The 18,884-nt window shown below is 32.8% G+C and overlaps 1 protein-coding gene across 1 annotated transcript in view; it reads left to right on the top strand.

Moving 5' to 3' along the window:
- Window positions 1-18,884, top strand: part of LOC143084329 (uncharacterized) — a 165,412-nt gene that overhangs the window by 106,292 nt on the left and 40,236 nt on the right. The window contains exons 9-10 of the mRNA XM_076260740.1: window positions 747-881; window positions 11,323-11,460. Of these exons, the coding sequence (XP_076116855.1) occupies window positions 747-881; window positions 11,323-11,460 (273 nt within the window). The remainder of the gene's footprint in view (window positions 1-746; window positions 882-11,322; window positions 11,461-18,884) is intronic.

Below are 18,884 nucleotides of genomic sequence, written 5' to 3'. Positions count from 1 at the left end.
ATGACTTAGATAAATAAAATTTCAATGCATTTTATGCTTTAGAAAATAATAAACTTAATTGGATTTTGCTGTGCATTGTTTTTCGGCAGAATATGTAAAGTTAACAAACACTTGAGTTTTTGATATGGTCACCTCAACCACGTAGTTTAAACACCCAGAGTTGTCATATGTATATTGCTCTTCTCTTTTCCATGTCAATCAATAAAGTTCATTTCAATTATTACCTATGGGGAAGTTTTCAAATCTCTTTCCGAACTTTCTGCATTTAGGCTGAGCCTCCTTAAGAACGATAAAAAGTGGAAAGCAAAATCCAATTAATATTTCAATTTTCTGAAATATAAAATTCATTTCAGTTTAGTTTATCTAGATCATGCTGTGTCTTAAAATTATTCTAGATGCACAGGTTTGACTGTACTCAAAGTAAATTTTGAAGTGTAACCACAGTCATTTTAGCTAAACGGTCCACATGTACCTTAGATCCGAAAAAAAAATGACACAAGCAATCAAGCTGCTTTTGGAATTCCTATTAATCCCTCAGTGGTTTTCAATGGGTTTGAATAATCAATTTGAACATCGGTTTACTACTGATATCATTAACTTAAAGTAAAATGACATTAACTTTTAAGGTTCGTAACTTTTCCGAAAAAACTTGGTGCGAGATTTTACCGAAAATCGACTTATGGATCATCTCTCTGCATCACATTTTAATAAGTTATAACAGTACATGTATGTATATTCATTAATAGGAGGAAAATACAAAGAATCGTGTTACACAATAGAGGATGGTTCAACTTGTTACAGCAATATGATTTGTGTGAATGGTGTTTGTGGTTGTAATGCCACCCAGTATCACAACCCACATGTTCATAGTTGTAATACAAGTAAGTATCTTTAAGTCAGTTTTTGTTCAAAGTAGTTCCGACAGTTATTTATGTCTTCAAAGTAGAAGAACTATATTAAGGAATATAACTCTATAACTAAGTAAAAGTAATACTTTTGCAATAAAAAGTATAATCAATACCTTAAGGGTTACTAAGGAAAAAAGTTATGAAAATTGGAAAAAATAAACATCTTTGATTTCTAAAGTTATTTAGGTAGCATGTCCCGTATCGATGCACACAAACAACTACATCTCAATTATTGGAGATTATCTTCAGCGATTTGGAACAACTATTATTTTATTTTTTCAAACCAGTATTCAGTTATGGCTGAAACTGAACCAACATCTGCCCGATATAAACAGTTTATTAGCTCATTATATCTTTTACAACATGTCTGTCTTCCTCTCAAAATGATATATTATCTGAAGCTTTTTGAGATAAAACAGGAGCAATTTTTTTTAAATTTAATTCATTGTCTGAAAGAAATGCACAATGAAAAAAACTATGTACCCGGGCCAATTAACTACAGTTTTTATTAGAATTCTTCGACTGCACTACCTACTCCCGTAATTATGATCTCAATTCAATGCTTTGACTTTCGGCCTCTTTTACTTGTCTACTTTTCAACTTTATGATATCATGATTTTAAGTAAAAAAACAAAAAACCTCTCAACACTTCGAAAACCACGTTCATAATCTAAATTCCACTGCCGCTAATCGAAATGCATCTTCAAAATGTAGCACATTTCACAATTGTGTTAAAGAAAGCAATGCCTCTGCAGCTAGATTTTTCAACGAAAACGCATGTGGATATCCACAAAACTTTTTCTCTTTCCTTTCATATGACATTACTTGAAAAACCCAAAACATCATATATCTTGTAACATGAACAAAACCGAAATGTAGTATTAAATATGTAGGGCAAACTGGACGTGGATTTTTCAAACGAACACAAGAATATCTATACCGCTTCCGCAGACCCAAGAAATTCAACCGTTTAATATACCAACATTTAGAAAAACACAAACACAATATTAAACCAGAACAGACACATCAACAGTTTGAAGATTCCCGTAAACTTTGCGAACTTTCTAGGATTAACGACTACAGACAGCGTATCCCCGAGGTCTAAATGACAATATCATGGGCCAAGGGAACATATTTATAACTTCCTCTATTGATATCATGACTATTGTTGATAAATAAAGGCAACAGTAGTATACCGCTGTTCAATAGTCATAATTCGATTAGGCAAGAAACAAATCCGGGTAACAAATTAAAAGACAACGTAAGCATAGGTCTCATGGCAAACGATTTAACCGCAATCAACGAAATAAACATCGTTCTAATTTTACACTTGATGATTTTTTATTTATATTTGAAAACAATGGTAGACATCAATAAATATGTAAACTGGGTCAAATACCAATAAGTAAATTGCATAATATTTATAATGAGTGTGAAATAGTATAGTTTTTCATTCCAAAATATGAGTGTACACGAATTATTGCAGCCTTTTGTCACTATAGACTGTTATCTCAAATTGCCAAACCTGAAGATCATAAAAAGTATTTCATAAAAATAAACTACATTAATAGAGGTATTGATTTTATCAATTTGTCTAGTAATTTTGCAAGACTCTACCATTCAAAACGTTATACCTCCATATTTTGATAACATAAAGCCACCTATAATTTCTCATTCGTATAAAAAACCAAGTAGAAGTTTGAATTTTAATTGTACGTCAGTTACATCAAACGTCAGAATAGAAAATAATGCTCATTCGACATGAGTTTGAGAAACATCAAAGTTAAGATATGATACCGATGGCCATGTAATTATAGGGGACCTCAATATCGTCTAGACCGAGAGATTATAAACTTTCTGAAAAAGGACCAAAACAATTGGAGAAGGTCGTCAGGTTATTAAAGATGATCTTTCATCCTATCGTAAAAAATGGTATGAACAGGAGAAATCCGACAAAAAGTCACTTGGTTCCTTTTTGAATAAATGTCTAAATATTGTTGATATTCGCATATCACATTTCGGAAATAGTTTAGAAATATATAAATAAATTAATAATACGCCCGTTTCTAGGATTAAAAACAAAATTCAAGTACTCGCAAAGCGTTTTGTGTTCGTATCGTTTGACAAAGCAGCTAACAATGTGGTGGCGGTATGACGTAAATACTACACGGAAGTCTTTAAGAATGAAATTATACATTCAACTACATTCAAGACAGTATGCTCCACAGAGAGTCATATAGTAAATAGTCATGTCACACAACCATAGCTCAGCTTAAGGCCTCTTCTGGACATTTGAAGGTCCCAACTATGTATTGTTTAACTCCTTTAATACACAAGAAAGGCGTAAAACATCGTTTGATCCCGGCCTCTAGTAAGTTTTCTACTACTAGAATTTCAGTGCTTTTAACGTGTTTCTTATAACTAACTAATATCAAAAAATTGATCATTAGCTTTTGTAATAAAACATATGAAAATAGTGGAATCAACTAGTTTTGATATGTAAAAAACTCTTCTGATGTTTTAGATAAATAACGTAATGATGATGGTCCTTTTGATTCGGTTGACAGTTTTGACCTTTGAACTCTTTACAGTACATTTCCACACAATCTTATCAAACAACAGTTTTCCCATTTAATTAAATGGTCGTTCGATAAATCTAATTGCAAATTTATTTGCTGCAACTCATATAAAGCCTTTTTTTCTAAAACGAGAAAGATAAATATGCTAGATATACTTACCATGCTTACTGGAGGTGTGATGAGATAATAACAACCACAATTTTTTTCCCTTGATAACATTTATGTACGTTCCGGCAAAAAAATTTATCGACATATTGTAGGTAGTCCTATGGGCACCAATTATACCCCTTTAATAGCATACTTGTTCCTTTACTGTTATGAATCACAGTTAATGGCCAAACTCAATAAAGACCTGTCTATATTCAATTTAATTGATAAATTTAACAACACTTACCATTATCTTGATGATATTTTTTTCGTTAAATAAGCAAGAATTCTCTAAATATACTGCCGAAATTCACCCACAGAAACTTACTTTAAATAAATCAAATATTAACAGCAATAAGTGTCCTTTCCTAAATTTAGATATTTCAGTTTAAAACTAGAACATTTACGACAAAAGGGATGATTTTTTTTCCTATTGTTAATTTTCCTATTTTGGACGGTGATGTTCCTCTGAAACCATCTTACGGTGTTTATATATCCCAACTCGTTCGTTATGCTCTTGTCTGAAGTGACGTTTTGGATTTCAATGAGCGTATTCTATGTATTACTGGTAAATTATTAAGTCAGGGATTTCGTTACCACAAATTAGTTAAAACCTTTCATAAATTCTTCCATAGATACAAATATTTGGTTTGCAAGTTTGGCTGTACCTGTAAAAAAAGTTATTTCAGACGGAATAGCAGATCCCAAACTTTACGGTGATGTTATTTACCGAGCCCTGAAATGTATATACAATCAGGGTAAACTTATTAATCCTTGAAATAACTTATTCTAATAGGTTTCCATTTCAACACTGTAATTAGATCTTTAACCCTGCCACATTCTATATGTGCCTGTCCCAAGTCAAGAACCTGTAGAGTTCAGTGGTTGTCGTTGGTTCATGTCTGTCATATTTGTTGTTTGTTAATTGTTTTGTTATAAATTAGACCGTTAGTTTTCTCAATTGAATTGTTTCATATTTTTCATGTTAGGGCCTTTTATAATTGTATAAAGTTCGAGATTGCATGTTCGTTACGTAAGCGCGTCACTGTTTTTGATATCATGTGGTGTTTTTCGTTGATGGAATATGTTCGTTGTTGTTCTGTGGTTTGCATGTTGTGTCGACTTTTATATTATTTTATTGTGCGTTTCTCTGTTATGGATGTTCTTGCGTGTGTTTGAGCTGTATTTCTGTCACGCAGTGTTTAAGCGAAATATATTTTTAACATTGTCATAAAGCGGGAGGTTTGGCATGCTATGAAACCAGGTTCAACCCACCATTTTTTCTTAAAATGTCCTGTACCAAGTCAGGAATACGGCAGTTGTTATCAAATAGTTCGTTTCTATGTGTGTTGAACTTTGTTTTTGTTGCACTTTGGTGTTCATGTTGTTCGTTTGTTTTCCTCTTATAGTTGATATATGTTTCCCTCGGTTTTGGTTTGTAACCCGAGTTGTTTTCTCTCAATCGATTTATGACTTTTGAACACCGGTATACTACTGTTGCCTTTATTTATAGCTATGAGTTTTTGTCATTGTTGAATACCGAACAGTTGCCTATAATTGCTTGCATCCACTTTATTTGAACTTTGGTGGATAGTTTTCTCATTGGCAATCAAATTTCATCTCCTTTTTTATTTATATATTCAATAGGTTTTATAACGAGTGAGAATTGGATATCAAGTGATATCGAGTCGAGTTTATCTACTATAAGTTTAATAATAAATGAGCATGTGGCGAATTTATTATTGCTATTTAAATTAAAAAGTGAGAGTTGATATCAAGCCATATCAAATTCTCACTAGTTGATATACCTATTTCTTTTAAGGTTAATATTCTCATTGAGCTTAATAGAAATTTCCGCGACTCGTTTGTATGGACAGCTTGACGTCATGTGTTCTGGCTAGCATCAAACTTAAACCACAGACATTTTAAAACTTTATGTACGCTTTAAAATGTAATATTTTCATGTGAGAAGTGTGAGTGTTTTGTATATTATTGAAGACATCACATCTCTGTTGTCATTTAGGAAATGTATATCGTTTTAACCTTTGAAAATTATTGATGACCTTAGGAATTACCAATAGAAATATCGCAGTTTCGTTTCATGATGCTGGCCAATCAGATTAACGCATTTTTCGTATCACTCTTTCTTTTCACAACCGTGCAGTATGATACGAGAATTATCTCTTCATAAAAAAGTAAAATAACCAAAATACCGAATTCCGAGGAAAATTTAAAACGGAAAGCTCCTTGTCAAATAACAAAATCAAAAGCACAAACTCATCAAACGAATGGAAAACAACTGTCATATTCCTGACTTGGTACAGGCATTTCTTTATGTAGAAAATAGTGAATTAAACCTGGTTTTATAGCCATGATAGGTAAAAATGTCAAAAATAGAGGTACAGCAGTCAACATTGTGTTATAATCTTAATCGCTATAAAACAGATAATTATGTCAATAAAAAAAAAGGCATTTATACAAAGCACAGAAGTAAAAATGAAAGACAAGAATACCAAAATTACCATACAAAAATAACACAATGGCGGGATGTGTAAGTACCAAGCCACGCCAAAAGAATACCAAAAACGGACTAAACACTTAATGTTAATAATTTACAAAGACAAATAAAAATCCCTATAACACGTAATTAAGATGAGAAACAACGTCTGTACCTTGAATCTATACTTCAAGCCCAACATGTATTATTTGTGAAGTTGATACGGAATATTTATCAACAAGGTATTGGTATCTTCCGATGAACTTTTTTAGAAAAAGGAGGAGACGTTCTTTGACATAACCCTGGTTCATCAACTTTCTACTCAGACACTGGTGACGTTTTATTAAGTCTGATTAGCAGCTGCAAGCTCTTAAATACCGAATGAGTTGGGAAATATATATCCCATATGCAGGTGAAGTTGGTCTATTGCTACTAAGGCGGGAGAAATTGATAATTTCAGAATTAAAATCGTCTCGTTTGTCAAAAGTAAGGCAGATGGAGCCTTGTCTGTTGTTTCTTTAATTCCTAGTTCTGGAGGATATATTAATGAAACCCAATTAGAAAAGTTCGGATTGTTAAAGGAAAGAACATCATCAATATATCTGAATGTGAAATTAAATGATCTGGCTTCTTTGATCTTCTTGGTATTGACAAGTGTCTGAAGAAACTACGACTCATAGTAAAAAAGAAGAGGTCGACAAGGAGAGGCGCACAGTTCGTACCCATTGGAATGCCGATAATTTGTTGAAAAAGTCTACCTTCCATCCGGAAATAGATAACAGACCACAACCATAAAAGAAATTTAATATCACTTGAAATCATTTAGTATGACAGTATCAAAGTGTACCACTTGATTAAAGTAAAAAATAAAAATGAAATAACAATTTTGATCTAATGTTTATATCATTTCTCTTATTTGTATTTCGTTCATGGCAACGGACATATGTGATTTCTTCAATAAAATACAAAACATTTTGTCATGTTGGGGCCTTTAACAACTTACTTTAAGTTATGAGTTTTTTGTTGAAGGCAGTGCTGTTGCTTACATCCATGTCTTTGGTCTGTGTTCGATAGATGTCTCATTTTCAATCATACCACTTTCCAATTTTGTTCATATAAAATACAGGTTAAACCAAATGTCTAAGTGCTATGTGTAATAGTTAACTTATTAATGCAAAATATTTGTCATCGTAAATTTTTAAATAAACATATCTAAATATTAAGCATTTTGATTTAAAAAAAAAAGTATCATGTGATGGTTCTCGGAATTCGGTTGACAGTTTTCGGCTCTTTATACTGCACTTCTACGAAGGACGTAAAGAATTGATATTGATAAAGTGGTATTTTCAATTATACACAATCTAATCAAATGGAAGAATTTTTATTTAACTAAATGGTCTTTTTTAAAAATCTCATTAGAAATCAGTTCGTCGCAACTCATATACAGCTTTCTTCTGTAATATAAAGGATACAAATGCAACATACACTTACTAAAACTATGATAAAAGTTACAAGTCTCAACAGCAAAAAACTGACAATATCTATGTATTGTGTGTTCCTGTGGGCGCAAATTGCGCCCTTTAAAAGCAGGCGTGTTTCTATATACCTATAGCCAATCTCATTAAAGATCCGTCTATATTCCATATCATAGAACAGTATAATGACATAAAAATGATGAAATGTTTGAGTTCATTAATGAAGAATTATCTAACTATACTGATGACATTAACCAAGTGAGCTGCATTTAAATACATGTTAATCTAATATAAAGAGCAATAATTGTCCTTTTCTTGAAATTGATATTTGTTTCGAAAGATTTGATTTGATACTAAAAGGTCACTGAATTTGACCCCTTATATGATGTTTTCATATTTTACGAGCTGCAACCACCACTGTAATGGAGAAAATTGAAAGATCTGTTTTTAATGAGATTGACGTTCCTTTGGCCTTTCTGACGGTGTGTATATTTCCAACCTTGTTCGTTTTGCCCGTGTCTAGTTTCAAGGACGTTATTGTATAATTGTTTAATTGGAAAATAATTAAATCATAATTTAATTACCACACATTCTCAAAAACTGTTAATAAATGCTGTCATTGATACCGGTACGAATATTATAACAAACTGGATATCATAACTTAATTTTTAGAGATACTTTTTCATAAGGGGATGCTTTTATCAGACTGGTAATGTAGTCTTTACCCTCAAACTTTTCGATGCATACTAAAATATATTTCGTAACTGCGAGTACAATACGATTGGTGCATTGCGCTTTTTGTCTTTTAGTACATTTTGTATTCGCTTCGTGCCGATCTCAGTAGTAAACAAACGATTTCAATTGACATTCACAGTTTATTCTCAAGTTGCATTGTCATGTTACACAACTCTCCGAGGTGAAGGGAAGGTTGAGCGCTCATAAATATGTTTACAATGCTCTTCAACTTCGTACTTGTTTGGCTTGATAAATATTTTGATATGAGCGTCACTGATGAGTCTTATGTAGACGAAACGCGCGTCTGGCGTACTCAATTATAATCCTGGTACCTTTGATAACTATTTACACCACTGGGTCGATGCCACTGCTGGTGGACGTTTCGTCCCCGAGGGTATCACCAGCCCAGTAGTCAGCACTTCGGTGTTGACATGAACATCAATTATGTGGTCATTTTTATAAATTTCCTGTTTACAAAACTTTAAATTTATCGAAAAACTAAGAATTTTCTTATCCCAGGAATAGATTACCTTAGCCGTATTTGGCACAACTTTTTGGACTTTTGGATCCTCAATGCTCTTCAACTTCGTACTTGTTTGGCTTGATAAATATTTTGATATGAGCGTCACTGATGAGTCTTATGTAGACGAAACGCGCGTCTGGCGTACTCAATTATAATCCTGGTACCTTTGATAACTATTTACACCACTGGGTCGATGCCACTGCTGGTGGACGTTTCGTCCCCGAGGGTATCACCAGCCCAGTAGTCAGCACTTCGGTGTTGACATGAATATCAATTATGTGGTCATTTTTATAAATTTCCTGTTTACAAAACTTTAAATTTATCGAAAAACTAAGGATTTTCTTATCCCAGGAATAGATTACCTTAGCCGTATTTGGCACAACTTTTTGGACTTTTGGATCCTCAATGCTCTTCAACTTCGTACTTGTTTGGCTTGATAAATATTTTGATATGAGCGTCACTGATGAGTCTTATGTTCTAGAGGTGGCGTGAATCAGATGTGGATACTTAAAAATTCCAAAGATCTTTTAGAGTACATACAATCTAACTCTCTTTCATCTTGTAACAGTATTAAAACATTTGACTTTTCTACTCTTTACACAAGTATTCCACATTCCAAACTAAAAGACAAATTAAAAGAGTTGGTATTACTTTGCTTCATAAAAAAGAATGGCCAACGTAGATACAAGTATCTTGTCTTAGGGAGGGATAAATCCTACTTTGTAAAGAATCACTCTGATTCAAACAAAAAATTCTCTGAAACCGATATTATCAAGATGCTTGATTTCTTGATTGACAACATATTTGTTACATTCGGAGGACGTGTTTTTCAACAGACTGTCGGCATCCCAATGCGAACAAACTGTGCCCCTCTACTTGCTGACTTGTTTCTTTATCATCATGAGGCTGACTTCATGCAGGAACTTCTTAGGAAGAAAGATAAGAAGTTAGCAATATCCTTTAACTCTACTTTCCGCTATATACATGATATAGATGACATTCTTTCACTAAACAATTTAAAATTTGGTGACTATGTGGAACGCATCTATCCCATCGAATTGGAGATAAAAGATACTACAGATACAGTTAAGTCGGCTTCATATCTTGACTTACATCTAGAAATTGACAATGAGGGTCGGTTGAAGACAAAACTTTACGACAAAAGAGATGATTTCAGCTTTCCAATTGTGAACTTTCCATTTCTTAGTAGCAACATTCCAGCAGCACCTGCATACGGGGTATATATCTCCCAACTGATACGATATTCCCGTGCTTGCATTTCCTATCATGATTTTCTTGATAGAGGGTTACTGCTCACAAGGAAGCTATTAAACCAAGAGTTCCAAATGGTGAAGTTGAAATTATCCCTTCGTAAATTTTACGGACGCCATCACCAGTTGGTTGACCGTTATGGAATAACCATTTCACAAATGATATCGGATATGTTCCTTACGTCGTAACTACAATCCCCTTCCCTTTCATGAATCTGACCTACCGAATTAGACTATTTACCGGATTTGTAATCACATATGAAACACGACGGGTGCCGCATGTGGAGCAGGATCTGCTTACCCTTCCGGAGCACCTGAGATCACCCCTAGTTTTTGTTGGGGTTCGTGTTGTTTATTCTTTAGTTTTCTATGTTGTGTCATGTGTACTATTGTTTTTCTTTTTGTCTTTTTCATTTTTAGCCATGGCGTTGTCAGTTTGTTTTAGATTTATGAGTTTGACTGTCCCTTTGGTATCTTTCGTCCCTCTTTTATGTAGACGAAACGCGCTTCTGGCGTACTAAATTATAAGCCTGGTACCTTTGATAACTATTTACCCCTTTACAATCTTTTCGTGCATATTCCAAGACAGGAGTCGGTAATTAAGTGGTGGTTGTTGGTTGCTTTCTATCATTTTTGTTTTTCATTTATGGTTTTAAGCATACATCAGTCCGTTGTTTTTCTTCTTTGAACTCTTTGACATTTTATAACATACCATACGTTTTTGTTTTTTTTTAATTATTGCAAAAGGCCGTACAATTATCTATAGTTGTTCACATCCTCGACCTTCTTTTGTGGCTAGTGGTCCGATACCACATATCATATTTTTAAATTAAAAGTGTAATACTGCATTCTTTACAGAACATAAATATTTCTATCATTTTTGTTTTTCATTTATGGTTTTAAGCATAAATCAGTCCGTTGTTTTTCTTCTTTGAACTCTTTGACATGTGTCCTCTCGTGCTATTCCATACGGTTTTGTTGTTGTTTTTTTTCTTATTGCTAAAGGCCGTACAGTTATCTATAGTTGTTCACATCCTCGACCTTCCTATCATTTAAAGTTTAATACTGCATTGTTTACAGAACATAAATATTTAAAAAAGAAGTCTCTAATATAAAACACCTTTTCAACGTAATTTCCTCATTATCATGATCTTTAAACTTTGTTGATGTTAAGCATTTGATTACAGCTGGAAGATACCTTGACCCTTGTTCGACAGCGGTTAGAAATACAAGTTGTTATCCTCCTTTGTTTTGTTCGTCCAGTGTATGCCATTGTGAACTACCAGCAATGTATTATGATGCTAATGATAATACCTGTAATGTAGGTACGTATTTAGTACTTACAATAACTTCTGTACATGTATAGACTCATACCCCGTTCACACTATGCAGTTAAATCCGGGTTCGACCGGAATTAGTTAAGTACTATTGTTTGTCTAATTACTATAAATGACAACAAATTAAAAGAATTATAAAAACATTTAAAATTGATTTATGAATATTGCAAACGTTTTTTAATGGTACATATATGGAAAGGGAAAAATAATTAAAAAGGGGGGACAAGTCTGGTGTAAAGGAGTACATGGTAAAATAAAACTTAATCTTAAACAAGACCCTAGAGTCAATGTTATAATATTTTTTAAGAATAAATGATAGTTGATATATAAAGGATAACGATGAGGAAACTTTTTAGAAGAAAAAAAATACAATACATGTATCAATAAAAAAAAGATAGTAAGCATCTGATGTTGGAAGGATCGTAATTCAATATTGATTGCATAAGTTTGATCATTATTCGATTTTTTGAAAAGGTGATTTATCATTGTGTTTTTTTCAAAGAAGGAATTTGAGATATACAAGTATTAAATTTTACCAGTGAGAGAATTGTCAGGATCTAAACTGTTCTGTAATGATGTAGTTCTCTAAGAGTTGTTCCAGATTTAAACGCATGTTGGGGGGGGGGGGGGGGTGGAATGGGAGGTACTCAAAAGTATAAATTGTGGATAGTTGTATTATTTTTAAAATTTTGTAAGAGTCATTTTACAACTTACTCAATTATTTTGGTCTCTGAAGACCTTTAATGATTGTCCATCATCAATATGGGTTACAGATAACAATGTTGCATATATTAATTATTAGGAATACCATACAGAAAGAAGTGCTCATCAATGTCTGGAGATTTGACATGTTTAAATAATATGGTTTGTGCTTCTGGTATTTGTGATTGCGAGATTCCTGCCATGCAGTATCACGATCCCTATAATAAAAGTTGTAAAGCAAGTACGTATTAATTGTATATAATTGTCATCTAAATAGAAAACTGAGGCAACGTTATATGATATATAGTTTAATTTTTTTCTGTATTGACTGTATCTCAAAATGGCTACTCCAGAAACATTTGTCGAAGAAAGAAAAACTCACTCAATAAACCAGGCTTATTGGAACGCCAGACGATTGACTCGTCGCTGGGGTTCGAATCAAATATCAAAGATTCATTAGACATTCAAATTTAAATGATTCATTGTAATTACTTATCCTTCGCAATTATGCACCACCGCAAAATAAAACATTAACATCTAACAGGATTTATCTCATGTGTTCGTAAAGGATCAGTAGTTTCAGTGTAAAATAGAGTCGAAGGAGGATACCAAAGAGACATTCAAACTCGAAAATATACTGACAACGCCATGGCTAAAAAAGAAAGAGACAAACATCACACAAAACATCATAGAAAACCAAAGACTAAGCAACACGAACCCAGCGAAAAGCTCGGGGTGATCTCAGGTGCTCTAGAAGGGTAAGCATATCCTGCTCCACATGTGGCACCCGTCGTGTTGCTCATGCATGTACAAACCCGGTGCTATGTCTGATTCGGTAGTTCACATTCGGGGGAAGGGCACGACAATTGGAACATATCCGTCGTCGAAACAGATATTCAGTAACGGTTAACCAACTCGTGATGTCGTCCTTAATATTAACGAAGGGATTAATTTCAACTTCACCACTTGGTTTAATAGCTTCTTTGTGAATAGTAACCCTCTATCAAGTAAATCATGATAGGAAACACAAGCTTTGGAATATCGTATCAACTGGGAGATATATACTCTGTAAGCAGGCGCTGCTGGAATGTTGATACATAGAAATGGAAAGTTCACAATTGGGAAGCTGAAATCATCCCTTTTGTCGTAAAATTTTGTTTTCAACCGACTCTCATCGTCAATTTCTAGATGTAAGTCAAGATATGAGGCAGACTTTAATGTATCTTTTGTATCCTTTATCTCAAGTTCGATGTGAAAGATGCGTTTAACGTAGATCAGCAAATTGTGAATAATTTGTGAGAGAACATCATCTATATAGCGGAATGTGAAATAAAAGGATACTGCAATTTTTTTTCTTTCTCCTACAAAGTTCTTGTGTGAATTCAGCCTCATATGAATAAAGGAACAAGTCGGCAAGAAGAAGGGCATAGTTGGTTCCCATGGGAATGACGATTGTTTGTTGAAAAACACGTCCTTTAAACGTGACAAATATTTTGTCAATCAAGAAATCAAGCATCTTGATAATGTCAGTTTCAGAAGATTTTTTGTAAGAATCAGATTGATTTTTACAAAGCAGGATTTATCCCTCCCTAAGACAAGATACTTGTATCTACGTTAGCCATTCTTTTTTATGAAACAAAGCAGGACCAACTCTTTCAATTTGTCTTTTAGTTTGGAATGGAGAATACTTGTGTAAAGTGTAGAAAAGTCAATTTTTTTTAATACTATTGCAAGATGAAAGAGTCTTAGATTGTATGTACTCTTAAAGATCTTTGGATTTTTTTAGTATTCACATCCGATTCACGCCACCTCTAGAATATGTAGTTTCACAAAACTTTGAAGCCCGACTTTGATTGCTGATAAACTTGATGTTAATAATTTAGAAAGAGGTTTCGTGGAGCACTTTGAAGACCCAGTAATATAACGTTGTTTGTAAGGACATTTATGTAGTTTAGGTATCAAATACTGTGGAGGAAGATCTAGTTCCTCATCTCTAGTCGAAATTCCAAAGGAACATAGAACAGACCTATCATTATCCAGGATTTCCTCCTTTCCTCCTTGGTAATTTTCGTGGGGGTATATGTTGAGTTTCCAAGTGAATTGTTAATAACTTATTCATTTATCAAGCAGTTTATGTCATGTGATTTACGCACAAAACGATGTTGTTTTGGGCTTTATCTGCGGGGACAACAACATATTTGTCATGGACAGGTGTTTTGCAACATTTTGTTTCATGGGTCTTTAAAGATTGATGTAGCATTGGTGTAGCATTTGTGATGTAACAACGACCTCGCAGCCTTAACTCATTATTTGTCTTCTTTCTCGCGTTTAACCCATTGCCTGACATAATACTCGACTGAATCAATCAGTATTTTGAAGTTGTGTTTCCAATTGATGGATTTAGGCTCACGATATTTCGGGCCTTTGGATAATGCATTTCGAAGAGAAGTGTAATTGACAATGTTAAGGTCACCAGTAATAACGTGGCCAGCCGGATTATAACTGAATGGGGAACTATTACAGGTGCAATCAGCATGTTTAGACTTGAAGTCGTCAATATTGAGATCCTGCAACAAGTGTTTGTAATTGAAAATTTTATTTGCAATTGGTTTGGTATAGGTATAAGAAATGATAGGTACATACTGATCTTTAAAATAGGAAAGTATTTTGGATTGAACTGCTTTATGATGAAGGATATTGTCCAAGTTGATGGCATCACGACCTTTGTTGGCGAAAGAAAGTTTTAGAAAGCATATTTTCTCCTTTTTATTTTTTCCAATGCGAACTGGTTTAAAATTTCTTTGAATTGCAATATTCGAGATGATAGCTTTAAGTTTGAATGATACAAAGAATCTATAAGTTAAATAACTTTGTCAAATCTCATTTATGATGCAACATTTTAGGTGCACCAGAGTAAAAAATTTCTATTTTAGATACTTTTATATATATATATGAGATTTGACAAAGTTATTTAACTTATAGATTCTTTGTCACTTTGTATGCTGATCATATGGGGGAAAAAGAGTGATATTATACATTCTAACACAGCATCAATTGTGAAACAATAGTTCTCTCATCTAGACATTTTAGTTTTTAAGTGCGAGGCTTGCCGATCAGTATACATATTTAAGATTTCACCGTTAAGAGTGGAGAAATAACTTATTGACAGAGATTCTGTATGGGAATGTTTCTCTTGATATTTTTAAACGATACAATTATGTTACCAACTATCTTTGTTTTTTCTATTATGACCTGCAAAGAGATAGGTTCTTTCTGTGTGACATCAATGTTCATCAGGCATGATTATTAGTAGCCTTTTTTCCTGATGTAACAATGGCAAATTCTGAGAAAAGCAAGATCCTTTTAGCAGATCCAGATCGTTTATAAAGAGAAGGGAATTATTCCATATAACAGAAAAAATATATTTGATTTCATGCCAAAAAAATGTAAACTAGAGGGGTTCATCAGCAGAACTCGTGTTACAATAGAATTTAACTTTGCATTACATTAAAATACAATATGGCAAAAAAAAATGTAGACAATTCTGCTTCAAAATTGTGAACATTGACATTGAATGAAAAAAAGATAATTTGCAGTGGACAGAACTGTCATTTTTTTTTATTATACTTGCTTTAAGATTAGAAACTATATAAGATGCACAAGTTCTGTTGGTGCTCTAAATCAAGAGAAAAATCTGAACATCCAAAAGGCCAGAAAGGGATTTAAAACATTATAATCAACACAAAGAAAACTGAACAAAAAGCTGTAATGCAATATGATATCATGCAGTTCACATTATTCCTATTATTACAAGGTTTTTTTTCTTAAATTTGAATTCAAAAGTCCAACAAATAACTGTTGAGTCTTTTAATTAAATTATTGATTGAATAATGAATGATTAGTTAAGCTGATCAGTAAATAGTGTCTGAAAATGATTTTTTTAAATAAAAGAGTGTTATTATGTTATAAAATATACTGAATCAACTTCAAATTTAATCCAAATTCATATTTAACTGCTCTACAATGCATAAGCAATTGAAATACAAAACAAAAACAAAGCTGTCACTTAAATACAGTATATTCAGAAAGTTTTTGAAGAATTGACAAAATTGAGATATTTATTATTCTGATTTCAGAAAAAATCTTCATAGTATCAAATCAGAATGCGAGTTCTTATTATTGCGATAATCAATTAAATCGTATTATTTACTTTAATAAAAACCTCATGATAATTTTTGAATTTCCAGTGACTTAGTTTGTCAACCTCCTAGTTTCCTCCAGTTTCCTAGGCCTAAATGTGGTTGAAATACTGACAATTTTGCAAACTTTTACCAAAAATCTCTTTTTTATGACATAACTGGATTATTACTTTTTCAGAAAAAGCTGCACACAGTTATATATTTATCACATATCAGAATGATAGTTTGTATTATTGCAATAAGTTAAATTATTATTCAATTAATTAAAAAAAAACATCAATTATTTTTGATAGCTTTAATTTTTAATCTGGAATCAGTACATACATTTGTTTTTTTAAACATCTATATACTATTCATTAGGGAACTTATTAAAATGAATTTTGTTGCAGAAGACAGTCATGGCATTTCACAATTACAGGGATCATTATAAATAAACTCATCACATTCAAATGATTTAATGTTTGATAGTCATTTACTTTAAATAATCAACCTGTACTAAAATAAAGAAATGTGGTATGATTGCCAATGAGATAACAGTCTGAAAACTATCCACCAGAGTCCAAATAATGTGTCTGTTAGCAGTTATAAGTCGCTTTACAGACATCAACAGTGAGTAAAAACTTTCAATGTTTTTAAGGCAGCATAGGAAAAAAAAGAGTTGTAGCTTTTTGGCTTAATACAAGAAAATATAAGAAATATAATAATATAAATAAGAAAATAAGAGAGACAAAAAAGACAGGACTTAGCCACTGGACTATATATAAAGTGCTCCCTTACTAGTCCGTAGAGGAGCTGCTGTATACTTAGAAAAGAAAGATGTCGGGGACTTAGCCACAGCGAACAGCATCTTGAGACTTAGGAAGAACAGAGTAGATGCGGGGACACTACATTTTGGCCAATCTGCCCTATTTGCTCCTACCTATTAAAATTAATGCCTAGGGTGGGAATTAAACCCATGTATGTACATGTACTCTTATTGTTCTCTATGTACATATATGAAAAATATCAAATGCAAAAAAAAATGCTGTAATGTAAAAATGGTAATTTGCATCATTACAGCCTCAATCTTTTTTATAAGGAACTAGTATCTATAGGAAGTCCCTGGACCTAGCTAGACCTATTTCTTAGGCAAGGTGTATTATATAACTCTTGAAAGCATTAAAATGCAATTGTAAAATTAATTATATCTGCTGTTAAACAATAATAACACAATAGTGCTTACTTCTAAGTATTCAGTAACAACAACGTGCAATTTAAGTAAACAAACATCAATGAACGACCACGTGTTTGTCTGCTGTGCTTGAATTTAAAACGACCCATCAGCTTTATTTACACGAATTTTTGCTAAAGCAGACAAGACAGTTAAACATGTCTGTTTACATTATAAGTTTTATAAACTAGAGGCTCTAAAGAGCCTGTGTCGCTCACCTTGGTCTATGTGCATATTAAACAAAGGACACAAATGGATTCATGACAAAATTGTATTTTGGTGATGGTGATGTGTTTGAAGTTCTTACTTTACTGAATGTTCTTGCTTTTTACAATTATATCTATATTGAACCTTACCCATTAGTAACAGAGAAAAATATTTGGTAAAAATTTACATAAATTTACCAAATTAATGAAAATTGTTAAAAATTGACTATAAAGGGCAATAACTCCTTAAGGGGTCAATTGACCATTTAGGTCATGTTGAATTATTTGTAGATCTTGCTTTGCTGAACATTATTGCTGTTTACAGTTTATCTCTATCTATAATAGTATTCAAGATAATAACCAAAAACGGCAAAATTTCTTTAAAAATTACTAATTGGAGGGCAGCAACCCAACAACCGATTGTCCAATTCATCTGAAAATTTTAGGGCAGATAGATATTGACTTGATTAACATTTTAACTTCTTGTCGGATTTGCTGTAAATGCTTTGGTTTCAGAGTTATAACCCCTGTTCTAATTTTAGCCGTGGCGGCCATCTTGGTTGAATGACCAGGTCATCGGACACATTTTTTAAACTAGATACCCCAAAGATGATTGTGGCCAAGTTTGGATTAATTTGGCCCAGTAGTTTTAGAGGAGAAGATTTTTGTAAAAGATTACTTAGATTTATGAAAAATGGTTTAAAGTTGACTATAAAGGGCAATAACTCCTAAAGGGGTCAATTGACAATTTCGGTCATGTTGACTTATTTGTAAATCTAACTTTGCTGAATATTATTGCTGTTTACAGTTTATCTCTATCTATAATAATATTCAAGATAATAACCAAAAACAGCAAAATTTCCTTACAATTACCAATTCAGGGGCAGCAACCAAAAACAGCTTCTCCAATTCTTCTGAAAATTTCAGCGCAGATAGATCTTGACCTGATAAACATTTTTATCCTTTGTTAGATTTCCTCAAAATGCTTTGGTTTTTGAGTTATAAGCCAAACACTGCATTTTACCCCTATGTTCTATTTTTAGCAGTGGCGACCATCTTGGTTGGTTGACCGGGTCATGCCACACATTTTTTAAA

Source organism: Mytilus galloprovincialis, chromosome 7 (assembly GCF_965363235.1).
Source record: "Mytilus galloprovincialis chromosome 7, xbMytGall1.hap1.1, whole genome shotgun sequence".
Lineage (NCBI taxonomy): Eukaryota > Metazoa > Mollusca > Bivalvia > Mytilida > Mytilidae > Mytilus > Mytilus galloprovincialis.
This window is presented reverse-complemented; position numbering and strand designations above follow the sequence as displayed.